The sequence below is a fragment of the Saccopteryx bilineata genome, chromosome 3, assembly GCF_036850765.1.
Source record: "Saccopteryx bilineata isolate mSacBil1 chromosome 3, mSacBil1_pri_phased_curated, whole genome shotgun sequence".
Taxonomy (NCBI): Eukaryota; Metazoa; Chordata; class Mammalia; order Chiroptera; family Emballonuridae; genus Saccopteryx; species Saccopteryx bilineata.
In genome coordinates this window covers 189,300,446-189,326,854 of record NC_089492.1, presented here as the reverse complement: position 1 = coordinate 189,326,854, position 26,409 = coordinate 189,300,446, and the positions used below count along the sequence as shown (strand labels likewise).

General features: G+C 47.5%; 1 protein-coding gene across 8 annotated transcripts in view; it reads right to left on the bottom strand.

The window, feature by feature from the left end:
• Positions 1 to 18,952: 18,952 nt before the first annotated feature.
• The window catches only part of FARS2 (phenylalanyl-tRNA synthetase 2, mitochondrial), a 672,513-nt gene continuing 665,056 nt past the window's right edge, over positions 18,953 to 26,409 (bottom strand). For 7 of the 8 annotated variants that reach the window (XM_066268413.1, XM_066268417.1, XM_066268414.1 and 4 more), the window contains one exon: positions 18,953 to 19,246. In XM_066268413.1, the coding sequence (XP_066124510.1) occupies positions 19,108 to 19,246 (139 nt within the window). In that variant the 3' untranslated portion in view covers positions 18,953 to 19,107. The remainder of the gene's footprint in view (positions 19,247 to 26,409) is intronic. The other variant, XR_010730403.1, reaches the window with a different exon arrangement.

Sequence of the window (26,409 nt, the reverse complement as noted above, 5' to 3'; positions counted from 1 at the left end):
TCCAGGTTTTTATTTTCATTTTATTATTTTTTCAGAGAAGAGTTTGGTTTATTACTTCAACAGCAAAGAGCTGAAAAAAATGTCAGGTCCCCAGATGACGTCAGAGTAATGGCGGGGTAGGAAGCGATACCGATAAATCTCCCCCAAAACTCAACAAGATCTTCAACCAGAAACAGAAAAACCTATACTTGGAGCTTCCAGATTCTTCGCAATACACCCAAAGGTATGATTGAGTGAAAAATTGGCTAAATATATAACCAAACCCCGAAGGAAATAGGGAGTAAGAAATGCTCCGCCTTCCTCACTAACCTAAACAGGGCGGATTTCTCTGGTAACTGTGAATATAGAAACTGAGGCGGGCAAAGGGGGTGAATAGATCCAGGCCACCGCAGCACAAACGGCCGAACCAGGCTGTGGCATGGAGATCCAAGCCGAGGAAAATCTGATCCTGTGGCAACCCGGGCAATACAAGCTAACACTCGCACCAAACCCAAACAAAGAAAGACAAGCGGAGCGGCCATTTTACCCGGTCTCCTGGTCGGTGCGCAGTTAGTGGGAGAGAGATTTCTTCCTAAGCCCCGGAAGTGGGTGCCCGTGTTGCCCCACGGAGAGGCAGGGTCAGAGGCCTTTCTGTGGGCTGAGGGCAGAGTCTCTGGGCAGCCCCAGCGCCCTGGGAAAGCCACGCACGGGAGCGAGTGAGAACTAATTCCAAAGGTGGAGATTTTCCGTGCTGGAGGGTGTTTCACTCAGAGGGAACCGCGGCCGGCCTCATATCCTGGCTTGCGCGCGCAGATAAGGAGTGAGCGATTCCTCCGAGTGCCTCGGCAGTGCGCGCCCGTGTTATCGCACAGAGGGGCAGAGTCAGGGGCCTTTGTGTGGGCCAAAGCGGAATCTCGGGCCGCCCCAGCGCCTTGCAAAAGCCGCGCACGGGGACGAAGCGAGACTCAATTCCAACGCTGCAACTTTTCCCTGCGGTTGGGGGTTTCACTCAGAGCGTGAGACTGCTGGCCAGATATCCTGGTTGCAGACAGTGAGTGAGAGTTTCCTCCAAGCGCCCCGGAAGTGGGCGCCCGCTTGTGTTACCGGATAGAGTGGCAGAGCCAGAGGTCTTCGAGTGGGCGGAAAGCCCGCCTGATTATGCTAGCAGCTCTGACTGACTGAGCCTTACCCAGAGCCCTGTGCTGAGTGGAAATAGAGTGGGGAGTTGCCAGCTCTTTGAGCCTCTTACTATCCAGGCAGAGGCAGCAGCAACCCCATAGCTGGATTATCAGGCTACTAATTGAGGAAGGAAAGACTAGGAGAAAGGCTCCAGGAACACGGACTCTCTCACTGTCGGAGCCTATAAATGCTAATGAGCCTCAACTCCCAACGAGACTAAAGCACAATACATGACATTGCCATAGAGACTTATCAACTGCAAACCTCTACCTGAGCGTGCCAAAGGGGCAGAACCCGGGGTACAGAGTCACCGACCAGGAAGAGGGAGAGAAAAGAAAAAGCAAGAAGATAACCTCTCAAAATCAAGAATAATCTGCAGACTTTATAACCTATCACATTTTATTATATTTGTTCGTTTGTTTCTCTTATCTTCATTCTTGAGACTTTTTTTTCCTCCTCCAATTTGGCCGATTAACTCTCTACCGGGCTTACTCTCTCCTCTCCTTGAACTACACTACCCATAAGTGTTACATCTCCCATTATCATTTCTCTTCTCTTCCTTTCTCTCTATGAGGGTTGCACTCCAAAACCCTTAACTCTCTCTCTCTCTCTCCTTTCTTTTTTCTTCTTTTAGTGGTTCCCTCTTTTTTTTTCTCTCTCTCTTTCTTTTCTCCCTCTATATTAGTTTCTTCCTTTCTCCTTTACATCTCCTCTCATTCAAACCTCAATAACAAACAAATTATCTTATCTGGGACTCAAACCTATGTTTGTGGCATTTTGGGGGGTTTTTACTTCACCTTTTTAACTCACTAGCAGTGCTCCCATCCCTGGCTCTCCATATTATCTAGTTCTTGTTCCACTAAATACAATAGTAAGTTTTTAATTTGTCCCCACATTTTTCCGTTTTCCTCTTATTCCTCTCATCATAACTCTTAGACAACCAACACCTAAAAGCAAATCATTTTATTCTTGACCCAAATTTTTTCCTTATTTGCTTTTTGTGGGTCCATACGCTCTTTTTTTTTTTTTCCTTTTTTTTTTTTTTTTCTTTCTCTCTTTTTTGCCCCTTTATTACTTTTCCCCAATTCAGGCCCTTCATCACAGGCATTGTTTGTTATAACTCACAGTCCACCACAAGATTTTCTCAAGAAAGAGGGGAGAGGAGAGGAGAGAAAAAAAGGAGGGGGGGAATAATTTCCTTTTTTTAAAATTTTTTATTTTATTTTATTTTTCTTTATTTCATTATTAATTTTTTTTAAAAAAAACAACTCTTTTCGATTTGTTATTTTTTTATTTTTTTTAACTTTTTATTCTTTATTAAATCTCATTAATACTATCAACAAAACCACCCTCAGATGCCATTAAGGAAGAGAAAATCGAATATCATGGATACAAAAGAAAGAGAGGTAACACAGCTAGATGAGGAAAAATCTATGGAGAAAAAATTTAATATATTGGAAACCTTGGAGCTAAATGACAGAGAATTCAAGATAGAAATACTAAAAATCCTCCGAGATATACAAGAAAACACAGAAAGGCAATATAGGGAGCTCAGAAAACAACTCCATGAACACAAAGAATATATGTCCAAGGAAATTGAAACTATAAAAACAAATCAAACAGAGATGAAAAACTCAATTCACGAGCTGAAAAACGAAGTAACAAGCTTAGCTAATAGAACAGGTCAGATAGAAGAGAGGATTAGTGAAATAGAAGACAAGCAACTTGAGGCACAACAGAGAAAAGAAGAAAGAGACTCAAAAATTAAAAAAAATGAGATAGCCCTACAAGAATTATCTGACTCCATCAAAAAGAATAAGATAAGAATAATAGGTATATCAGAGGGAGAAGAGAGAGAAAATGGAATGGAGAACATACTTAAACAAATAATTGATGAGAACTTCCCAAGCCTGTGGAAAGAACTAAAGCCTCAAGTTCAAGAAGCAAACAGAACTCCAAGTTTTCTTAACCCCAACAAACCTACTCCAAGGCATATCATAATGAAATTGACACAAACCAACAGCAAAGAAAAAATTCTCAAGGCAGCCAGGGAAAAGAAGAATACAACATATAAAGGAAGGCCCATTAGATTATCATCAGATTTCTCAGCAGAAACTCTACAAGCTAGAAGAGAGTGGACCCCAATATTTAAAGTCCTGAAAGAGAGGAACTTTCAGCCACGAATACTATACCCATCGAAGCTATCCTTCAAATACGAAGGAGAAATAAAAACATTCACAGATACAGAAAAGATGAGGGAATTTATCATGAGAAAACCCCCACTCCAGGAATTACTAAAGGGGGTTCTCCAATCAGATACAAAGAACAAAAAAAAACAGAGCCACAAGTAAAAGCTCCAAGAAGAACACAATAAAACCAAATTTAAACTGTGACAACAACAAAAAGAAAGAGGGGGAGAAGATGGAGATTAACAGTAGCAAAGGATGATGGAGTGCAAAAGTACTCACAAAATAGTTCGCTACAATGAACAGGGTAGGGACCCTTTTCATTACTCAAAGGTAACCACCATTGAAAAAACCACCACAGAAGCACATGAGATAAAAAAGATAGCAACAGAGGAAAGATGTATGGAATACAACCAAATAAAAACAAAAGATAGAAAAACGAAAGAGAAGGATCAAACAAGACACAAAACTAACAGAAAGCAAGATATAAAATGGCAATAGGGAACTCACAAGTATCAATAATTACACTAAATGTAAACGGATTAAACTCACCAATAAAAAGGCACAGAGTAGCAGAATGGATTAAAAAAGAAAATCCAACTGTATGCTGCCTACAGGAAACTCATCTAAGTAACAAGGATAAAAACAAATTCAAAGTGAAAAGCTGGAAAACAATACTCCAAGCAAATAACATCCAAAAAAAAGCAGGTGTAGCAATACTCATATCGGATAATGCTGACTACAAGACAGGAAAAGTACTCAGAGACAAAAATGGCCATTTCATAATGGCTAAGGGGACACTGAATCAAGAAGACATAACAATTCTTAATATATATGCACCAAACCAAGGAGCACCAAAATATATAAGACAGCTACTTATTGATCTTAAAACAAAAACTGACAAAAATACAATCATACTTGGAGACCTCAATACACCGCTGACAGCTCTAGATCGGTCATCCAAACAGAGAATCAACAAAGACATAGTGGCCTTAAACAAAACACTAGAGCACCTGGATATGATAGACATCTACAGGACATTTCATCCCAAAGTGACTGAGTATACATTTTTCTCCAGTGTACATGGATCATTCTCAAGAATTGACCATATGTTGAGCCACAAAAACAACATCAGCAAATTCAGAAAAACTGAAGTTGTACCAAGCATATTTTCTGATCATAAAGCCTTGAAACTAGAATTCAACTGCAAAAAAGAGGAAAAATATCCCACAAGAATGTGGAAACTAAACAACATACTTTTAAAAAATGAATGGGTCAAAGAAAAAATAAGTGCAGAGATCAAAAGATATATACAGACTAATGAAAATGACAATACGACATATCAGAATCTATGGGATGCAGCAAAAGCAGTGATAAGAGGGAAGTTCATATCGCTTCAGGCATATATGAACAAACAAGAGAGAGCCCAAGTGAACCACTTAACTTCCCACCTTAAGGAACTAGAAAAAGAAGAACAAAGACAACCCAAAACCAGCCGAAGAAAGGAGATAATAAAAATCAGAGCAGAAATAAATGAAATAGAGAACAGAAAAACTATAGAAAAAATTAATAGAACAAGGAGCTGGTTCTTTGAAAAGATCAACAAAATTGACAAACCCTTGGCAAGACTTACCAAGGAAAAAAGAGAAAGAACTCATATAAACAAAATCCAAAATGAAAGAGGAGAAATCACCACGGACACCGTAGATATACAAAGAATTATTGTAGAATACTATGAAAAACTTTATGCCACTAAATTCAACAACCTAGAAGAAATGGATAAATTCCTAGAACAATACAACCTTCCTAGACTGAGTCAAGAAGAAGCAGAAAGCCTAAACAGACCTATCAGTAGAGAAGAAATAGAAAAAACCATTAAAAACCTCCCCAAAAATAAAAGTCCAGGCCCTGACGGCTATACCAGCGAATTTTATCAAACATTCAAAGAAGACTTGGTTCCTATTCTACTCAAAGTCTTCCAAAAAATTGAAGAAGAAGCAATACTTCCAAACACATTTTATGAGGCCAACATAACCCTCATACCAAAACCAGGCAAGGATGGCACAAAAAAAGAAAACTACAGACCAATATCTCTAATGAATACAGATGCTAAAATACTAAACAAAATACTAGCAAATCGAATACAACAACATATTAAAAAAATAATACATCATGATCAAGTGGGATTCATCCCAGAATCTCAAGGATGGTTCAACATACGTAAAACGGTTAATGTAATACACCATATCAACAAAACAAAGAACAAAAACCACATGATCTTATCAATAGACGCAGAAAAGGCTTTCGATAAAATACAACACAATTTTATGTTTAAGACTCTCAACAAAATGGGTATAGAAGGAAAATATCTCAACATGATAAAGGCCATATATGATAAACCATCAGCTAACATCATATTAAATGGCACTAAACTGAAGGCTTTCCCCCTTAAATCAGGAACAAGACAGGGTTGTCCACTCTCTCCACTCTTATTTAATGTGGTACTAGAGGTTCTAGCCAGAGCAATCAGACAAGACAAAGAAATAAAAGGCATCCATATCGGAAAAGAAGAAGTAAAGGTATCACTTTTTGCAGATGATATGATCCTATACATCGAAAACCCCAAAGAATCCACAAAAAGACTACTAGAATCAATAAGCCAATACAGTAAGGTCGCAGGATACAAAATTAACATACAGAAGTCAATAGCCTTTCTATATGCCAACAATGAAACAACTGAGAAGGAACTCAAAAGAATAATCCCCTTCACGATTGCAACAAAAAAAATAAAATACTTAGGAATAAACATAACAAAGAATGTAAAGGACTTATATAATGAAAACTATAAACCATTGTTAAGGGAAATCGAAAAAGATATAATGAGATGGAAGAATATACCTTGTTCTTGGCTAGGAAGAATAAATATAATCAAGATGGCTATATTACCCAAAGCAATATACAAATTTAATGCAATTCCCATCAAAATTCCAATGACATTTTTTAAAGAAATGGAGCAAAAAATCATCAGATTTATATGGAACTATAAAAAACCCCGAATAGCCAAAGCAATCCTAAAGAAAAAGAATGAAGCTGGGGGCATAACAATACCTGACTTCAAACTCTATTATAGGGCCACGGCAATCAAAACAGCATGGTATTGGCAGAAAAATAGACACTCAGACCAATGGAACAGAATAGAAAGTCCAGAAATAAAACCACATATATATAGTCAAATAATTTTTGATAAAGGGGCCAACAACACACAATGGAGAAAAGAAAGCCTCTTCAATAAATGGTGCTGGGAAAACTGGAAAGCCACATGCAAAAGAATGATACTGGACTACAGTCTCTCCCCCTGTACAAAAATTAACTCAAAATGGATCAAAGATCTAAACATAAGACCTGAAACAATTAAGTACATAGAAGAAGACATAGGTACTCAACTCATGGACCTGGGTTTTAAAGAGCATTTTATGAATTTGACTCCAATGGCAAGAGAAGTGAAGGCAAAAATTAATGAATGGGACTACATCAGACTAAGAAGTTTTTGCTCAGCAAGAGAAACTGATAACAAAATAAACAGAAAGCCAACTAAATGGGAAATGATATTTTCAAACAACAGCTCAGATAAGGGCCTAATATCCAAAATATACAAAGAACTCATAAAACTCAACAACAAACAAACAAGCAATCCAATAAAAAAATGGGAAGAGGATATGAATAGACACTTCTCACAGGAAGAAATACAAATGTCCAACAGATATATGAAAAGATGCTCATCTTCTTTAGCTATTAGAGAAATGCAAATCAAAACGGCAATGAGATACCACCTCACACCTGTTCGATTAGCTGTTATTAGCAAGTCAGGTAATAGCAAATGTTGGAGAGGCTGTGGAGAAAAAGGAACCCTCATCCACTGTTGGTGGGAATGTAAAGTAGTACAACCATTATGGAAGAAAGTATGGTGGTTCCTCAAAAAACTGAAAATAGAACTACCTTATGACCCAGCAATCCCTCTACTGGGTATATATCCCCAAAACTCAGAAACATTGATACGTAAAGACACATGCAGCCCCATGTTTATTGCAGCATTGTTCACAGTGGCCAGGACATGGAAACAACCAAAAAGCCCATCAATAGATGAGTGGATAAAGAAGATGTGGCACATATACACTATGGAATACTACTCAGCCATAAGAAATGATGACATCGGAACATTTATAGCAAAATGGTGGGATCTTGATAACATGATACGAAGCGAAATAAGTAAATCAGAAAAAAACAGCAACTGTATTATTCCATACGTAGGTGGGACATAATAGTGAAACTAAGAGACATTGATAAGAGTGTGGTGGTTACGGGGGGGAGGGGGGAATGGGAGAGGGATAGGGGGTGTGGAGGGGCACAAAGAAAACAAGATAGAAGGTGACAGAGGACAATCTGACTTTGGGTGGTGGGTATGCAACATAATTGAACGACAAGATAACCTGGACTTGTTATCTTTGAATATATGTATCCTGATTTATTGATGTCACCCCATTAAAAAAATAAAATTATAAAAAAAAAAAAAAAAAAATGTCAGGTCCCACAAAGGTAAAGAACCTGCCCCAAGGCCTGTGACAAATATCATCCCCACACCTCTGGGGGTGTGGCTGTCCCAGGCAGCAGAGAGCGGGGCGGGGGGTGGGGGCTGCTCAGGACCTGCTGAGTGGCCAGAGTGGTCCCAGAAGGCTGAGGTGCAACCCCCAGCAAAGAGACTTAAAGGAAGGCTGAGAAATGCCTTCCTTATGATAAAAAGAAATCTGTGAAGAGAAGCACACCCCTGCCCTCTCGCTTCTGCTTCTGAGGTGTGTGGAGATGTCATCTCTGCACTGCAGCTGGCAGAGCACAGAGGCAAGAACCACCAAGCCCTGCCTCCTCCCAACTTCCTTGTTTTGAGGTAATTACGTCAGTCACTCTAGATAGGTGTTCTGCTTACAGGCGAAATCATTCAACTAACTCAGAAAGTCACTTCATCTGTCTGAGCCTCACCAAGTCATCTCTAAAATGAGGCCACTGCATAAATGATCTCTGAGGTTCCTATGTGTTCAGACTTCCAGGATACCTGGAAGTGTCACATTGTTCTGGACGGTTCCCAGATCTCATAAGCCCTCCAGCTGGGACTGTGGCCATCCCCGAACCCACAATGAGGCTTGCTTTCTCCTTCCATTGTTGCTCCCCAGGCCAGGGGCAGCTTTGCCCTATGCTGGGTCGCTTAACATTCACTAGCCGTGTCCCAGCCTGCGGCTGTGCTCAGTGAGGTCAGGGGTACAGACCTCAGGGCCCCGCATTTGGATTTGTATCTACCTGACTCCAAAGTCCAAGTTCGTAACCCCTTAACCAAAGTGCCTTTGTTATTTTGAAAACGTGTTTTAGGCAACTCTGTTCAACAGTACTCTTCAAGCCCTGAGGCCCACACACAGCATAAACCTCAAGAGTTGACAAACAGTCGTGGCCTTACCAGCCAACACCTCTGAGAGCCTGCTAGGGGGCCCGACCAGGACAGCTCTGAGGCGTGATGCAGGGCAGCCCGCGTGGTTTGGCTTCCTCCTTGCTGGAGTCTGTCGGTGGCCCCTGAGTGGGGCCAGAGAAGCTCAGTGAGCTTGTTCTCTTGGTGCTGCTGGGAGGCCCTGCTGCTGCACCCAGCCTGGGCAGGCGATTAACGCACAATAATGGGAGAATTGGCTGCTACCCTCCCTGGGAGCGGCAATCTGCCAGGCACTACTTCTCATCATAGGCAGTGAGCAGGTGGGCAGGTGAGCAGATGAGTAGGTGGGCAGGTGAGCAGGTGAGCAGGCATGCTGCGTACCCTTTGGTGTGAGCTGTGGCTTTATTCTCCTCATCCAGATCTGCATTAATCCAGACCAGAGTGGCCTTCTCTCCGTGGGTGGGGCAGAGGCAGATGGAGAGGGGAGGGAATGAGGGGCTTCCATCCTGTGGCCTGAGGCAAGGCTTTCTGCAGGGCGGAGGAGAAAAGGGTGGGGATGCTACTTGGATTATCCGGAATCCTATGCCACGACCAGGACTTCCTTTGCCTGGACAGACTTTGGGAAGCTATGGCTGTACCTGGCTGCAGGCACAGTGAAACCACCTCACAGAACCACGCGTGACCTCCTACCGTAGCCAGGGCTGCACCAGGGGCCCGTGCTGGGGCCCTGGCCGTCTGTGGCTCAGTCGGATTCCCGCTACTCCACTTCTCACTGAGGGCAGAGTCTTAGGGAACGCAGAAGACTGTCACGGAGAGTACAGAGAGTATTGCTCCCCCTCTTGTCATGGATGTATTGGGCACTCCATGGCCCCTCTATCTCTCATGCCCTGCTGGCTTTGGGCACTGAAATCACAGGTTGGTAGAACCCTGTGGTCTTAGTCCTCTCTGTGTGGACAGGTCCTCCTTAGATGGCTGGCTGGGAGACCCCTAAGTCTTGGGCATGAGTTCTGGGTTGTGAAGCCCACCTACTGGCTCTCAACTCAGGTGCCCTCCCAGTCCCCCCCCCCCCCCAAAGGGCCTGCAGGACACCAGAGTGCAAGGACACTGAGAGAAACTGAGCTGGGAAAGCTACAGTGATGACTGCCCTCCATCTAGACATACCACAGCCCTGTTACTAGCTGTGGTTATTCCCTTGGTAGATACGAGGCCTGCCTGTAAAGTCACCCTCCTTTCGGAGGCCTAACAGGAAGGGGGGGTGGTCCTTCTGCCTTGGGGATCTGTGTTAATTTCCTAAGGCTACTATGATGAAACACCACAGACTGAGTGGCTTCAACAACAGAAATGTGTTGTTTCACAGTTCTGGAGGCTAGCTGGGCCGTCCTCCCTCTGAAACCTGGCAGGGTATCCTTCCTGGCATCTTCCAACTTCTGCAGGACTGTCAACAGCTCTAGTGTTCTTGGCTTACAGCTGCGTCACTCTAATCTCTGTCTCTGCCATCACGCATTCTTTCCATGTCACTGTCCGCATGTGGCCATCTTCTGACCAGGACACCAAGCACGTCGGATAGGGCCCACCGCCTCCAGTATGACCTCATCTTAACTAAGTACATCTCCTTCGACTCTGTTGCCAAATAAGGTCATTCTCTGAGGTGCTGGGGATTAGGACTTCAACATCCCTTTCCTAAGTGGACTGCAGTTCAACTCATAAAAGGGCCCTCAGGGATCTGAGAGATGGACCTTTCACACATTCCTTCTGCATCCTGGGTTAGATTAATGAAGAGCAGTTTGATTTTCCTTGCTTTGAAAAGAACGTGTCACTCTGGCCCCAGGCTGCTCTCAGATAGCCGCACATACCACACAGCTGAACCTTGTTAAATGCAGGTCTGCGGCAGACCCGGGACTCTAACAATATCCTGAGCAACGCTCGTGCTTCTTGGTTGAATAGCCTTATGTTCCATAGCAAGGAAGAGGTCCATGGAGCCTTCCTGAGGAGGTCAAGTACCAGCCCCTTCTTCCCTGGGGAGAGGAAGGAGGCTGCACAATGGTATCCATGACAAACGTGTGGCCAGATCTCCTGCAAGCCTGCGCTGTAGCTTCTGCTGCATTCTTGGTGGCCAGTGTGGGGACGAGCAGAGCAAGCTGCCGCTTCCACAGCTGGCGCCTCACTCAGCTAGTCTCCATACTGGCCCCCCAATTCAGTAAAGTCCTATGTTTTTATTTCTCTTGGAAAACACCTTAGGAATGGGATTCCTGGGTCACATGCTAAATGCGGACTTAACATATTTTATAACAGCTTTACTGAGATATAACCAGAGAGTTCACTTTTTCAAAGCTTACAATTCAGTAGACTTTAGCATATATTCACATAGACAAGCAACCATCACCACTGTCTAATTCCAGAATATTTCCCAATGTGGTCTTTTAAGAAAAATACTAATTCATGTGTAACAACATACGGAGCTAAAAACTAAGAGCATCCCATGCCTTAGTGCATTTAATCATCATCACACTCTGTGAGTGTGGTCGGCATCCTTGTTTTGCCGATAAGAAAATGAGTCAGGCACTCCTCCAGGTCACCTGGCTCTAAGTGACAGAGCCACAGTCATATCCAATGCTCGAGGCGCCTCTGACACTCAGCAGGGCCTCAGGCTCCTCCCAGTGTGTGTGGCTGGTCATTGTCCAGTTCAGATGTGATACACAGGGAGGGAGGGGCGCTGCTGGGCACAGTCAGGCTCTGGTTCAAGAGTGGGTGCTGGTCTGCTTGCCCCACTCACCTGGAAGAAGGCTGGTGGCTGGTCCGGCAGGTGGCCTGAGAGCAGGAGGACAGTGTTGTGGGGTCTGATGTCTCACCAGGCCACACTTCTAACCTCCCCCGAGGTGGGAGAGAGCTGCTCTGTTGAGCCAGGAAGCCACGGGCAGCTGTCCTGGCTTCACTGTGTGATCACTGTGTGAGTCCCCCTGGGTGGGAGGTGGACACAAGATGTGCTTTGTCATAAGCCCGACACCCCCACCTGGAGCAGGAACAGCCTGGTGACGTCTGCCAAGCTGCTGTGGCTCAGAAGGATTTGGGGACTTTGGGAATAAGTTGTGTGAAAAGCAGAGGTTCCACCTGTAGCCCTAGGTCTTGCCTTTCCCCTTCGTCTGTGCTGTGGTGTCCACTGCAGCCTGTCCCCAGCATGCCCTGCTGTGCAGTGAGCAGAGCCCAAGGACAGCACTGTGGGTGGAAAGCTGGGGTCGGCAGGGCCCCCTTGTTCCCCTCCGTGTCCTTTGCTGGCCTGTGCCTGCACGGTTGCCCCTCCAGAGTCTCTGTCTCCCTTCCATGGGCCGCCACTGTCCAGGGGAGAGCTGCACACCCCGAGTGTGCCATGAGCTCAAGGACCATCTTGCCCCCAGGGCCCCACTAGACTCCTCTCCGCCTATCTCTCCTGCAATCCCTGCTCCCTCGGTGTTGAGCTGATGCCTCCACTTTGCAGCTGGAGTGCTCATTTGGTTGTGAGAGGCAGCCTGTGTGATTTTTCTCACTTTTATTGTGGTATCATTTACATGCAGAGGGAAGCATAGATCTTAAGTGCACAGTCTGATGGGTTTTGACAAATGCATTTGTCTTGTGAGCCACACTCATAATAGGTTTAAAACATCTCTATCACCTAACAATTCCTCATGTGCCATCTCCTCCTGGGCCAGGCAACCTCTGGCTTGCTTTTCCCCACTAGAGAGTAATGCTGTCTGCTCTATAACTTCGTACATGCATTTCTCTGATGACTAACATTGTTGAGGACTTTTTCTTCTTATTGGCCCTTTATAAATCTTTTATTTATTTATTTTTTGTGGTGTTTGTTCATGTCTTTGCCCATTTGTTTCAAAAAGGTTTGTTTTCTTTTTAATTATTATTGAATTGCAGGAATTCTTTGTATATTCTGAATAGAAATCCTTTGTCAAATATGTGTCACAAATATTGCCTAAAATCTATGGTTTGCCTATTCATTTTCTTAATGATGTGCTCCAAAGTACAAGTTTAAATCTTGAAAAAGTCTAATTTATCATTTTCTTTCTTTACTAATTCTTATTCTTGTGTCCCAAGAAATCTTCGCCTACCCACATTGTGAAGACTACTTTATACTTTCTTCTGTAAACCTTGTAATGTGTTTTTGGATCTTGTATCTAGGTCTGTGCTCCATCCCGAATGGGTCTTGTGAGGAGTGTGATGCAGGGGTTAGCCTCCTCTTCTCTCCCATGATATCCGGGTGTTCCAGCACTGTCTGCTGAGAACACTTCCCTTTCTCCACTGAAGGGGAAAAGTCACCCGAGTGACTTCTTATTACTGATCAAGTGTAGATGACTGCCAATGACTCACTCTTGACAGATTTGAAGCTGTTAAAAATAGATTTCAGGCCCTGGCTGGTTGGCTCAGTGGTAGAGCATCGGCCTGGCGTGCAGGAGTCCCGGGTTCGATTCCCAGCCAGGGCACACAGGAGAAGTGCCCATCTGCTTCTCCACCCCTCCCCCTCTCCTTCCTCTCTGTCTCTCTCTTCCCCTCCCGCAGCCGAGGCTCCATTGAGCAAAGTTGACCCAGGCTCTGAGGATGGCTCTATGGCCTCTGCCTCAGGCGCTAGAATGGCTCTGGTTGCAGCAGAGCAATGCCCCAGATGGGCAGAGAATCGCCCCCTGGTGGGCGTGCCGGGTGGATCCCGGTCAGGAGCATGCGGGAGTCTGTCTGACTGCCTCCCCGTTTCTAACTTCAGAAAAATACAAAAAAAAAAAAAATAGATTTCAAAGTTTCCTGTATAATAATGTCAGACTCATGTCCTTGTGTCCTGAAACCCTTTCTTGATTGGAGAGAAGGGGGTGATACTTCATAACCAGTGAGCCATGACTTGCACAGAGCCTTGGGTGCCCCTGGGTCCTGCCTATGAAATTCCAGAAGCCCAAGAGGTAGAAGGGAACACGGGCCAGACGTGCTGCTGTAGAGTTCACCAACTGGCTTTCCAAAGCAGTTGTGCATTGAAAGAGTCTCAAGTGCCCTTCTTGATGTCTCTGGTTTAACGCGCTGTGGCCAGGCCGCCCCTGTCATTTTGCTGTGTGAGAACGCCACGCCTTCTCCAAGGCTTCTGTGCGGAACACATGCAGACACACACCCGTGCTGGCCCTCCATTTGGGATAGCAGGTTGTGATGGGTGCTTCCTGGGTCACACCTGAGAATGCAGAGGACCGGGCACCGTCATCGTGTCTTCGTCAATCTTCATTAGCGGCAGACACCTAGAAAGGGTGGGGGTGGGGGGGAGACGAGGGCTATAGACTTGCAGAGAGGTGGCCTTAAATTCTAGCTTCACCAGCTGCTGACTATAGGGCCTTGGGCTCAGAGTCTGAGTTCTGGTCAGCTTTCCTAGAGCTTTTGTGAGGCTAACACGAGGTGCTTGAGAGTTTTACACATGATTTTCTCACTCTTTGCTGAGCCATTCATGCTCAATCTGAGGTAGGAAGGGCAAGGATCATCACCTCCATTTGAAAGCAAAGACAATGAAACTTCAGGGATCCCAAATGATTCATCTGTGGTGGAACTGAGTTTAGACTCTGACCTCAACTCAGTCTCGGGCTTGGCCCCAAGCTTCATGGGGCTTCCTGCTCTCCTCTCCTCCTGAGAACAGCCCCCAGGCCAGGAGTGGGCAAGGAAATGGACCAGAGGGCAGTCCTGCCTTTGAAGAAGGCACTGGCTTTTTTTGTTTGTGTGGTGTTGCTCCCCACTCCCTTTTAAAGCAGTGGGCCTTTTGGGGTACAGGAGCCACTGGAAAAGTCAGAGCCAACACCGCCAGGAGCACTGCTGCCAGGACACACCTTCTGGAACAGGGGTTGTCCTCGCCGGGCCCTAGACTGAGCAGTTTTTGACTTTCCCCCGTCACGCAGCAGCTGACTTGCCAGGCTGTGGCAGCTGGGGTCGCACGTGGACATCTCTTGCCTGCTCTGAGCATCAGAAGGTAAAGAAGAGTTTCCGATGGTTCTGACATGGAGCCTATCGTAGCCGGTCCTGAGGGCCCACATCTTGTGCCTCAGCTCCTTATTGAGAGGGTCCTGTGGCTTGTCTGTGGCTGCCTCTGCTGCCCTGCCGGCTGGAGCCCGTGCGGTTGATGTGGCTACAGTGGCCTTTGCCGCAGGAGGCACCATTCAGAGCACAGGCTTGCAATCGAAAGGACTTCCTCTTGCTCTGGCTTTGCACAGTTCTAGAAGCCTGTTGCTCTGACATGGAGATGATAGTGGGAACAGCCACAGGGCATTTGAAGGTGGGCTGAGATGACGGTGGTAAGCTCCGCAAGAGCTGCCTGGCCTGCTGCAGTCAGCACAGTGGCGGAGTGAAAGCACTTGAAGTGTCTGGGGCGCCAGGAGTGCCGGCCCCACTGCCCTGTGCTCCGCTTTACGACATCGCACGTTGCAATGATGGCTTTTCACCAACAGGGACAAAGACCCGCCCCCAGCACCAGCAAAAAAATGGACTCTCTGAGGGTTCAGAGGGTCATTAGCGTTTTTTAGCAATAAAGTACTTTACCTTGAATTATGCACTTTGTATTTTAGACATATACTCTTGCAGTCCTAATAGCAGTGGTCGGCAAACTCATTAGTCAACAGAAACAAATATCCACAGTACAATGATTGAAATTTCTTTTGAGAGCCAATTTTTTTTTTTTTTTGTATTTTTCTGATGTTGGAAACGAGGAGGCAGTCAGATAGACTCCCGCATGCGCCTGACCGGGATCCACCCAGCATGCCCACCAGGGGGCGATGCTCTGCCCATCTGGGCCATTGCTCTGTTGCAACCAGAGCTATTCTAGTGCCTGAGGTGGAGGCCATGGAGCCATCCTCAGCGCCCGGGCCAACTTTGCTCCAATGGAGCCTTAGAGAGCCATATTTTTTAAACTTAAACTATATAGGTAGGTACATTCCTTATCAAGGTAGCACGCGCATGTGATATTTTGTGGAAGAGTCACACTCAAGGGGCCAGAGAGCCGCAGTTTGCAGACCTACAGTGTAAACACGATTTTTATATGCTCTGAAAAGCCAAATGTTCCTGTAAATCACTTTATTGCGATATTTGCTTCATAGTGGTGGTCTGGAACTGAACCTGAAGTATCTCTGGGGTCTGCCTGTATGTGACCTGTGGACGGGGAGAGGCAGATGGCCCTGGCTGCTGGCTAAGTGCCAGTGGAGTGATTATGGTCAGTGTGGAGACTGGAGGACGCCTGTTGTGGGAACAGGACCTGATGTGGCCACTGAGGTGCCTGGGCAGGTGACACCTGCTGTGTGGACACTGTGAAGCTGCCATACAGTCTTGAGTTCACTCATTTCCAGTGTTGAAGGGTTTCTTTCTTTTTTCAGGTCTTATTGCTGGACCAGCACTGTTGGGCTGTCCTGACCAGTTCCAGAGCTGAGAAGCCAGAGAGCACAGCATAGAAATTGGTTTGACAGCAGGAAGACAGGCAGGCAGGGGACAAAGGCACAGTGGCTGCAGAGCCCCAACCCCGAGGCTACAGCTGCTCACAGACCTTACTGCCATGACATTGAGAGTAGCCAGTGCCCACTGACCGCAGTCTGGCCAGCATCCTGACAGGCCTGCTCTCAGAGACAGGTAATATACATGGTCTTCAGCTGCAGGACAGGGCTGCTACCCCAGCCCAAACAAACCTTCCTGACTCTTAGGAGTGACCCAGCTCTTGGTGGGTCTTACACTGGAGGACATCCTCAGGGAGTCCAGCCGATGTGCTGCTATGAGAAACAGCCCTGCAAAGCCTGTTCTAGGCTCAGCTCTGTCGTAGTTCGCTGTGTCCTCAGTAAGTCAGTCTGTCCCTTTGGACGCCAATGTCCTCACATACAGACAAGGGGAGACGTGGTTGCCCCCCCCGGACGTGTTCTCGCCCTGACATCTCATGCTCTGCCCTCCCTCCCCCGCCCTAAGTCAGAGTCAGGGCAGCCGTCACTGCCAGTTTGTTAGGTTCTGGCTTCTCTGCCAAGTGCAGCACACAAGAGGTATCATTCTGTCCTCACCACCACCCACTGGGCAGGTTTCATTATTGTGCCTGCTTTGCAAAGGCGGGGACCGAACCTCCCACAGGGTCACCATCCTCTACCTGAGTGGAACGGGACGTTCCTGAACTACAAAGTGCTGATCATATCATGATTCCATTACCTGTGTCATTTTCTCTTTTTCATTACTTATTCTCCTGTGGGAACAATGTTGGGAGCTGGATGTCCCAGCTCCCTAGTAAGACTGGCCTACTTTTGCCATGATTGCTAGCCAGAGTGAGCAGCGTGGGGAGCACCTATACAAGCTCCCCACCCCACAGCTGAAGTTCTTACGGAAACAGTACAAAGGCTCAGAGAAGCAGAGGGAGGTGCAGACCCTATAACCAGCCAATATCCACTGAGATAGAAGTTCTCAATTTGGAGGCAGCAGGCCTGAGTGTGAGGCCCGCCACCCACTGGCTGTGTACCTGGTCAAGTCCGTGGCTTCTTTACACTCAGTTGCTTCACCTGTAAATTTTCGGTAACAGTTGATTATAGAGCATGGAGTGTTAGCAATAATGCTCAGGAAAGCCTCCTGCAAACCCTCTGGAACGCCAGCCCTGCCCAGGACCTGGTATATATGGGTAGACACAGCATAGCGACTGGCAAACATTGGCTCAGGTTGTGAGCCCTGGGGTGGGGTCACGGCTTTCTCGGTGTTATCCCTGCCCAGCTCATTTGAGAATATTGATGACAGTCTAACTGGTCTTAGGGATAAAGGGTATCCGGACATGCAGCCCGAGGCTGGGTCAGGCATGGTCTGCTAGGCTGGAGAACACCGCAGAAGAAGAGATTACTAACCACACCGTGCAATTCCACTCAGACCTACCCACTTGAGAAGTTGCATCCAGTGGACTGTAAAGGCCAGACAATGATTTGGATCCAGGCATGGGTGTGGGACTTGGGGTACAGTTTCCTTAATCTCCTTGATAATTCAAGGGACAAGTCCAAATGTAGAATGCCCTGAAATGACAGAAAAGCCCACTCTTCCCTTTGGAAGCAGCTGCCCACCCCTCATCAAATACTGATCCTAGCACTGACAGCCTGCACTAGCCTCTGGCACATGCCAGGGACAGGGTCTAATTATCAAACTGGTCAGGAGTGCAGCCGGCAGAGTACAAAGAGCCTGGACAGAAAGGGGAACATCAAAGCCTCACATTCTTCCTTAAAGGTCGCCTCTGGAAGCAGGCACAGGCCCCCTGTGAAGAAGCAACACTCTCGTGGGTTAAGGCCCCGACACCTGTGTGCCTTACAAGCCTCTGGGGCAGTTCTCTCTCCTTTCTCTCTGCTCCATTGGATAGAAGGTGGCTAAACTCCAGCTCTGGGGCCAGAGGCAGGTGAACACCTCTCCCAGTGCAGAGCTGTGACTCCTTTGCTTCTGAGGAGAACCCTGAAATTTCATCAGTGCCCTGTTTGAAGCCTGCCTTTTGCTGGACAGAGAAGGAAGAGAGGTAAGAAAGGACTGGAAGCTGACTTTAAAAGCCAAGGGCCCTGGCCAGTTGGCTCAGTGGTAGAGCGTCAGCCCAGCATGTGGAAGTCCCTAGTGATTCCCGGCCAGGGCACACAGGAGAAGTGCTCATCTGCTTCTCCACCCTTCCCCCTCTCCTTCCTCTCTGTCTCTCTCTTCCCCTCCCACAGCCAAGGCTCCATTGGAGCAAAGTTGGCCCAGGTGCTGAGGACGGCTCCATGGTCTCTGCTTCAGGCCATAGAATGGCTCTGGCCACAATGGAGCAACGCCCCAGATGGGCTGAGCATCGCCCCCTAATGGGCATGCCAGGTGGATCCCAGTTGGGGACATGCAGGAGTCTGTCTGACTGCCTGCCTGCTTCTAACTTTGGCGGGGGGGAAGCTTCCAGTGTCTAGAGTCTCTGATATCCCTTTGTGTGGCCTCACTCATGACATGGGGGAAGGGGGGAGGGGGAGTCTGGCAGCAAGAAGTCATGCCTGTGTGTACACAGTGTGCAACCCAGGGCCCGATTAACCATACTAAGTACCAGCGGCCAAGCTTTTCTCAAAAGAAAGGAGAAAACTCAGACATGATTACCCCCTTTTCACCCCTTTCCCAAAATAAAAGACAAATGCTGTGTCAGCAGTTTCTCAAGAGTGAGCCTTTATTTTCAGAAAGTCCTAAAACTACTGACCCTGGCATCAAAATGTGACTGATGACCATTCCACAAACAACATCCTTTTCTTCCTTCAGCAAATCCCAGAGACCCGAGGGGCCGTGGCCTTGGCTGCCATGGTAACATCAAAACCTGCCCTCCACGGCCAGCAGCCGCACAGCTGCCTCCTGCACAGCCTGGTGGATGTCCGTCACCTCCCGCTGGGACAGGGTTCGCTCCATGTGGCGGTAGGTGATGCGGTAGCAGTGGCTGATCTTGTGTGTCCTAGAGAAGAGAAGAGAAAGGCAAGTGTGTGAGGGACACGCATGTTGGCCACCTGCAGGAGAAGTACCACCAGCTCTGGCTGGACCTCCCAGCCCCAGTGAAGAACTGAGGACAAGCTCTGGGGACCAGCAACATGGTACAGCAGAGCTGTGACTCCCGCCAACAGCTGCTTCTTTTGCAGACATCAGCGGAGGTGGTGGGCAGGGGATCACGGGCTCCCACTGGACCAGATGCATCCAATCCCCTGGGAAGGAAGCTGCTTACACATCTGATTTCCTGGGCCAAACTCTGGAGCTAGTAGTGTTTCAGCAGGTTGGAGGTGGCTCTGGGTTTCCTGGCTTTTCCTAGGCTGCCAGGGGCTTCTGAGAGGCAGATGGGGCTCGGGACCAATGCCAGCATCCCTCTACCTTCTCATGTCCTAGAAAATAACCATGTTTGGAAAGTACACTGCCGTGGCATTGAGGCCCAAGACTGGCCCCTGGCCCCAGCAGACCTGGCACCCAGAGAGCTCTGGTGTGCTACAGTAACTCTCCCAGTAGCCCTGTGGGACATGGGAAATGCATAGACAACCATAGATATGCTATGTAGACCATATGTGCCATCTCTGTGCCATGCAGATAAGCACATCAAACCTCTGCTTTCACCAGTGGTGGTGAGTGATGTTCATAGAACAGCTGGGGGACTCTGAACATGCAGACACAGAGCAGGAATGCCTCTGTTTGCATGATAGTTGTTAGGAAATGTTGGCAAGCAAGAGCTCAAAAAAAACCTCAGGGCAACAGCGGGCAGAGCCGGCCCTCTGGGAGCCCCTTAGTGGCTGTGTGGCTGGGGTCTGACACCGCCCCTCTGGGCGCTTCTGTTTCTCCTCTTCAGAGACACATATACTCCTCCTGCCCAGCACTGGCACAGGGGTCAGTCCCTGCCCCTCCCCACTGCAGACGAAGGGGCTGAGGCAAACCCTGTGCATCCAGGCAGAGTCCTCTGGATGACATCAGCCACGTGTCAGCCTGGCCATGTTCTCGCCCACAGGTGAGGCTGTGCTGGGCCTTCAGCAATGCAGACCCTTGAACAAATGGGCTTCTGGTGGGATCCCTCCTGGGCCACTCCCATGCTCCACTGGTCCCCATTGTTGCCCCCTGTATCCAGAACCTTCTCTCCAGAGGACTCCTGATGCTTCACAAACTGGCTCTCAGTGGGTCCCTGTCTCCTCTTTCCCCTCTCCTGCCTCTGCTTAGTGCCAGACTCCTTGCTGAGTAGAAGACACCAGATCACTGAAGCATGTGCCCCAGGCTGAGCTTCCCTAATGAGCTCCTTTACCTCCTCCCAGCGTTTACTAGAAGGAGGAGGCCCAGGTGGTCAGTGACCTGGTGACTGACCTGGTGACCAAGCAAAGTTGTGAAGATGCTTCCCTGCAGAGAAGGGCACTGCCCTAGGCACACTGCAGGGCTCTTCCCCCGCGGGACCAGGAGCATTTCCTCCCTGCCCAGTCCCTGGGGGGCCCCGCCCTCCCTCCCTCCCCACACAGGAGCGGCTGGGAGTTCACAGCCCGCAGTTCTGGCACAGGCTGTGTACACGTCTCATTGAGGCAACTGTTGTGTTTTTCCATTGGTTTGCTCTCAGTTGAAAAGTTTATAAGATGGCCACACTGCTGGTTCAGATTTCCAACCAAAGATGAATGGGGGAAAATTATACTCTTGTTTCAGTGTGTTTCAAAGACGGCTCCTGAAAGGATTCTCGGGATTCAAACCACTTTTACAAAACATTTTGATGAGTTAGGTGTAAATGAATCCTAAATATATGGATTAATTTTATAAATTGAGAGAGGAATATTTGGTGATAATCCAGTAAATTCAACTGATAATCAACCAGGTTTGCTTTTTCTGAACATCACTGAAAAGAAAAAGGAGACTTTTATTTGTTTTCTAGATGTTTCTGTTTGGAGCTTTCATATGGTGGGGTGTACGCCTGTCCTTCTGTTTGCTGGAAACTGGTCAGGAGGGGACCCAGGACTACCTGCTCCTGAGCAGTGGGCTGTCCATGAAGACCACAGAGCTGAGGGCTGCGGCTCATTGACAAACAAGAGGATGGATCCCTCAATGGGAGGGCCCCGGTCAGTGCCCAGCCACCTGCCCATGAGAGAGCTCTTATGATTCTTTTCTGTTACTTGTGCCACCTCTTGTCGACCACAAGCTTCTCACCTTTCCTCTGCCATGACCCCCACTGGCCCTCTATAACCATAGCAACAGCAGACGTTCATGTAGCTTATTACGTATGAGGGACCGTTCAAAGCCTTTGCACATGTCAGCTCATTTAAGTGTCACAACCTCACTTTATATATATATATATATATATATATATATATATATATATATATATATATATATATATATAGCTTTACTGTCCCTGTGAAACCAATAAGGAAACTGAGGCACAGAGAGCAGAAGTAATAGGACCAAGGTCATGCAGCTAGTGCACGGCAGGGCTGGATTCAACACAAGGCACTCTGGTAGGACCATACAATGGCACCACCGCTGTGGTAAAAGTTAAACGTTGAGTTACCATGTGACCCGGAAACTCCATGCCCGGGTATACACCCAGAAGAAGTGAAAGCGGGTGTTCAAGAAACCCTTGTTCAAGAGTGTTCACTGCAGCCCTGCTCATAACAGCCAAAGGTGGCAATGGCCATGAGTGGATGAATGGGTAAACAAAATACAGTACATCTGCACAGTGGGTCTGGAATATCCTTCAGTCATTCAATGAATGAAGCACCAATACATGCTGCAATGTCAGTAAGCTGCAGAGACAAGCTAGGTGAGAGAAGCCATCACCAGACGTAACACACCACATATTGTATGATTCCATTTATATGAAGTGTCCAGAATAAGGAAATCCGTAGAAATAGACAGGACATTGGTGGTTGCCAGGGGTTGGGGGAGGGGAGATTGGGGAGAAACTGTTCAATAGGTACAGGGTTTTCTTTTGGGGGTAAGAAAAATGTTTTGGAACTAGACAGAGGTAGTGGAGGCACAACATGTACTAAATGCCAATGAATCTTATACTTTAAAAAATGGTTAACTTTATGTTTGTGAATTTCACCTCAAAAATACACACACACACAGGCAATTTAGCTTCAGAGCTCAACTCTCGACTCCTCCACATTCCTCATTGCCTCCCTTTCTCAGTCCAACCTCCTTCTTCTGCCCCAACCCCCCCTGGGAAGCAGCAAGGTTTACAAACCAATGAGAAGGATGTAACTTCTTGTAATTGTTCTGCTCAAGAAAGAGATGAACTGGGCCATGTTCCTTTCTAGCCCTGCCCTTTGCTAAGGGGAGGCATGGTGGAGCGGAGGGTACCTTAGGTGGAGGGGGAGCACTGCACAGGGGGGCTTCAATCAAGTCTTTCCTGCTCTAAAGGCCTTTAAAAGTGGCTGGGAAGCTAAGTAGCTGGGGAAGCAAGAGGACTGCAGGGAGACCTGGGGGCTGGGCTGGGGGCTCTGTCCACTCCTGTCACCCCCAGTGGGCTGTAGCCCTCAGAAGCTACAACCTTCAGGACAAGAAGCCTTCCCTGAAGGAGATAACAGTCTGCATGACAATATGGGGTTTTTAAAGGCAAATAAAAGTTTTTTTTAATTAATTAATTTGTTTTAATGTACTTTACAACTTCTACTCATATGCAAAGTGAATGAGAATGCCCATACTGAGTGTGAGAAGCCAAATTTTATTACAATGCATTTGAAGAGAGATTCTAAACTTTATTTGGTGTTGGAATTTCATTACCTTGGGATATTGGCTAAAATGAATTGGTTGCTGGCAACTGCCTAAATTTTTTAAAAGTTTTCCATTGATGAGAGAGAGAGAAAGAGAGAGAGAGAGAGAGAGAGAGAGAGAGAGAGAAGCAACAACTTGTTCCACTTAGTTGTTCCATTTAGTTGTGCACTCATTGATTGTTTCTTATATAGGCCTTGACTGGGGATCGAACCTGTAACCAGCACACAGGATGACAGTTTAACCACGGAGCACCTGGCCAGACCCAGAACCTGAATTTCTAACAGAGACTCTAGTGTGAAAACCTTAGGATGGCTGGGTTTCCAGGGCTTCAACTGTCACTAGTTCATTCACAGGTTCATTTAGTTGTGTGACAAAGAGTAAGCGCCGGGCTCTGAGTAGACACCCAGAGCCAGCCAGCTCACCCTGCGGCCAGTGCAGCACTGGGGGACCTGCATGGAGGCCAATCCCAGTCCCCTCAGAGCCAAGACCGGGTCTGGCCAGCACGGCCACACCAACGCTGTCACAGTGACACCTCAGTGCCCACTCCAACCTCACACCCTCCTGAGGTTCTGCTCCTGCGGTAAATGCCTGTTCCCTCTGGTGCTCCCCCACACGCACTGACCTGGGGCTGTTTGTCTAGCACAGTGCTGGGTGCCAAGAGAATGCAAAAGGGACTTACTGTACTTCCCCAAGTTTAAGAAGCTCCCATGTATAAGATGCGCCTTAATTTTGGGGCCCAAAATTTGAAACAAAAGTATTACATAAACTTATTGAACTCAAGTTTTATTTATCATAAAATTCATGCAACTCCTCATCACTGTCAAAACTCCCATCCATTAGCTTTTCCTCATCTGTGTCTGATGACGAATCACTGTCTTCAACAATGAGCGCAAAAACATGCGCGAAAAAGTGGGAAATGCAAGTAAAAAATCTACAACCCCTGTATAAGATGCACCCAGTTTTTAGAACCCAAATTTTTGGGGAAAAAGATGCATCTTATACATGGAGAAACATGGTAGCTTATCCTTAGAGGTATCTTATCTCTAAGGAAGAGAAAACAGGACAACACAGCCCAGATTCACCATAAAGAGCTAGGCACGACTGACCACAGTGCACGGCTCTGCCCCTGCCCCTTCCTCACCTGCTTCCAGCCAGCTCTCGGTGTGAGCATGGCTCACAGCCTGGCTCAGGAGACTGGAAACCTAACTCAGACTCCTGAAATTTACTTCCATTTGGACCCTCTCCCCTGTTCTGTCTGGTGTGACCATCACATCCACCCAACCCTACCGTCATGTGTATGTCCAGCTGCTCAGGTCCTAACAGAGAGCCAGGGCCAGAGGGCGGCCCTGTGCGGGCAGATGAGGGAGCTAGGAGGGCGGTGGCCACAGCAGCGGCAGGATTCTGTATTTTGATGCCTCCTTCTCCCAAAGTCCCAATCCGAGGCCTTAAGAAAAGGGTGTATAGGGCTGCATGTAGTCAAGTCTGGATCAGTAAAGGGTTGCCAACAGTTTAAATGTTTAAAAGGGATCCTGTCCCAGGTATTTCTTTTTTTTCCTTAGCAACTAAGTGATAAAATTAACAAGTTTCATAGTATCACTGCTCTCCAGTTCAGTACACGAGGAGAGACTTTCTTTCTTTCTTTCTTTTTTTAAATAAATTTTTATTTTAATGGGTGACATCAATAAATCAGGGGAGGAGAGACTTTCTGAAAGAACTCGGGACTTTGGAAAGTGTCACTGGGCAGAAGGAACAGTGGTCAGACTGCTAGTGAGGGCTGGAAGACTTGTATTACACAACCACTTAGTTTACCCTGGCACCCACACAGGCTCTGAACTCAAAATCAAACCCTCCATGGGATGCAGCCAAAACCCAGCTCCTACAACAACCACAGTGATCTGCTTCTCCATCTGTGACAAGAGCAGCTACTTCATGTTCTTGGATGGTGTACTGGACGCCTCCCAGAATAGATGGGTTAGGACCAGCAGTTGTTGCAGATGCCAGCTATTCAGGCAGGGATTTCTCAACAGGAGGGAAAGTGCTATTGTGGGGCAAGTTCCATTTTCCGAGTAATGAAAACAGGATGTCCAACTCACTCTTAGTTTGTCTCCTGCTCGTGTGGTGGGAGCTAGTCAGAGCCTCATGAGGCCGACAATTGGTGTGCCCAGAGCTCCAGGAGGGTGAGACCTGCAATGCTTCCACAGGCAGGGTTTCTGGCAGCAAGAGGAATAGTGTGATGAGAAAGGGTGAGGGAAGGGAGCTCTTGCTCAGGGCCATCCCAGAAACTGCAGAAGGAGGCGTGGTGGAGTGGGGAAGAACCCAGAGGTTGCGTCAGAGCCCTGGGTTTCAATCCCCATGCTAACCTTCCACTGCATCCACTGTCTGTTTTCCTACCCCCGTGAAGTGAGGATGGGAACATCTGCCTCCTAGGGTTTGTGCTGCCTGAGGGAGGGTTGCTGAGGCTGAGCCTGGCGCCCAGGATGGGCCTGTCACATCTTCCCCTTTTACTTATGGGGCAAGGGTGGGGAACTTGTATTTCCCATGAGTTTCTTTTAACTGCCCTTAACAGGCTTGGTATCTGACTGAGTGTCCCTCCCTGAGGGCATGAGCACGGTCAGCTTCTGCTGGAAAGGGACGCGAGGCATGGAAGTCAGGGAGAGAGCTCAGGACCAACCACGACTTAAAGGAGAGCAGTCTGGAAGCTGAGCAAATTACCCTCCCCTCCATCCCCATACTGAAAAAAGGAAAACAAAAAGGAGAGAGTGAAACTCTGGTAAGACCTAGGCTCCAATGACTACACTGCTTCCCCTAGTGGCCCGCTTTGGGGTGTCCCACACAGAAGGCTCGCTGGTTTGATGGAAGGAAGGAACAGCCCGGGAGGCAGGAGACAGGCCCCAGTCCAGGCCCCAGCAGTGTCTCTGGGCAGGTCATTAACTTCACCCTTGGGAGGGCTGGACTAACTGGGCTCGGAGGCTCCTTCTGGCTCTCATGTCAGTCCGTGTCAGTGTGAGACGGGTTCTAAAGTGAGTGCCCCTCTGCAGAACGGCCAGCGGCCAGCCATCCTCTGCCAAGCCTGCACAGGTGAAGGAGGAGGGGCTGTGGTTCGGGGGAGTTTTCACACAGGCCAAAGCACAGATACAAGACGCACTAGTGACAAAAGCAAGAGGGTAATGGTCGGCCTAATGAGGGGGGTCACAGCTTGGCAGGGCCTGCCTGGGAAGCCCCCTGTGGAAGGCATCTCCAGCTATAACAGACGCTCTGGACATCTGTTAGTCCCTCTCCACCAGACTACTTTCACTCCAACCCCCGCCCTCGCCGCAAACACTCATTCTCTCTGAAACTGTGAGGTTTGCCTTCTCATCCTCAGAATGGCCTGTCTGAGGCCTGCAGTTCCCCGTG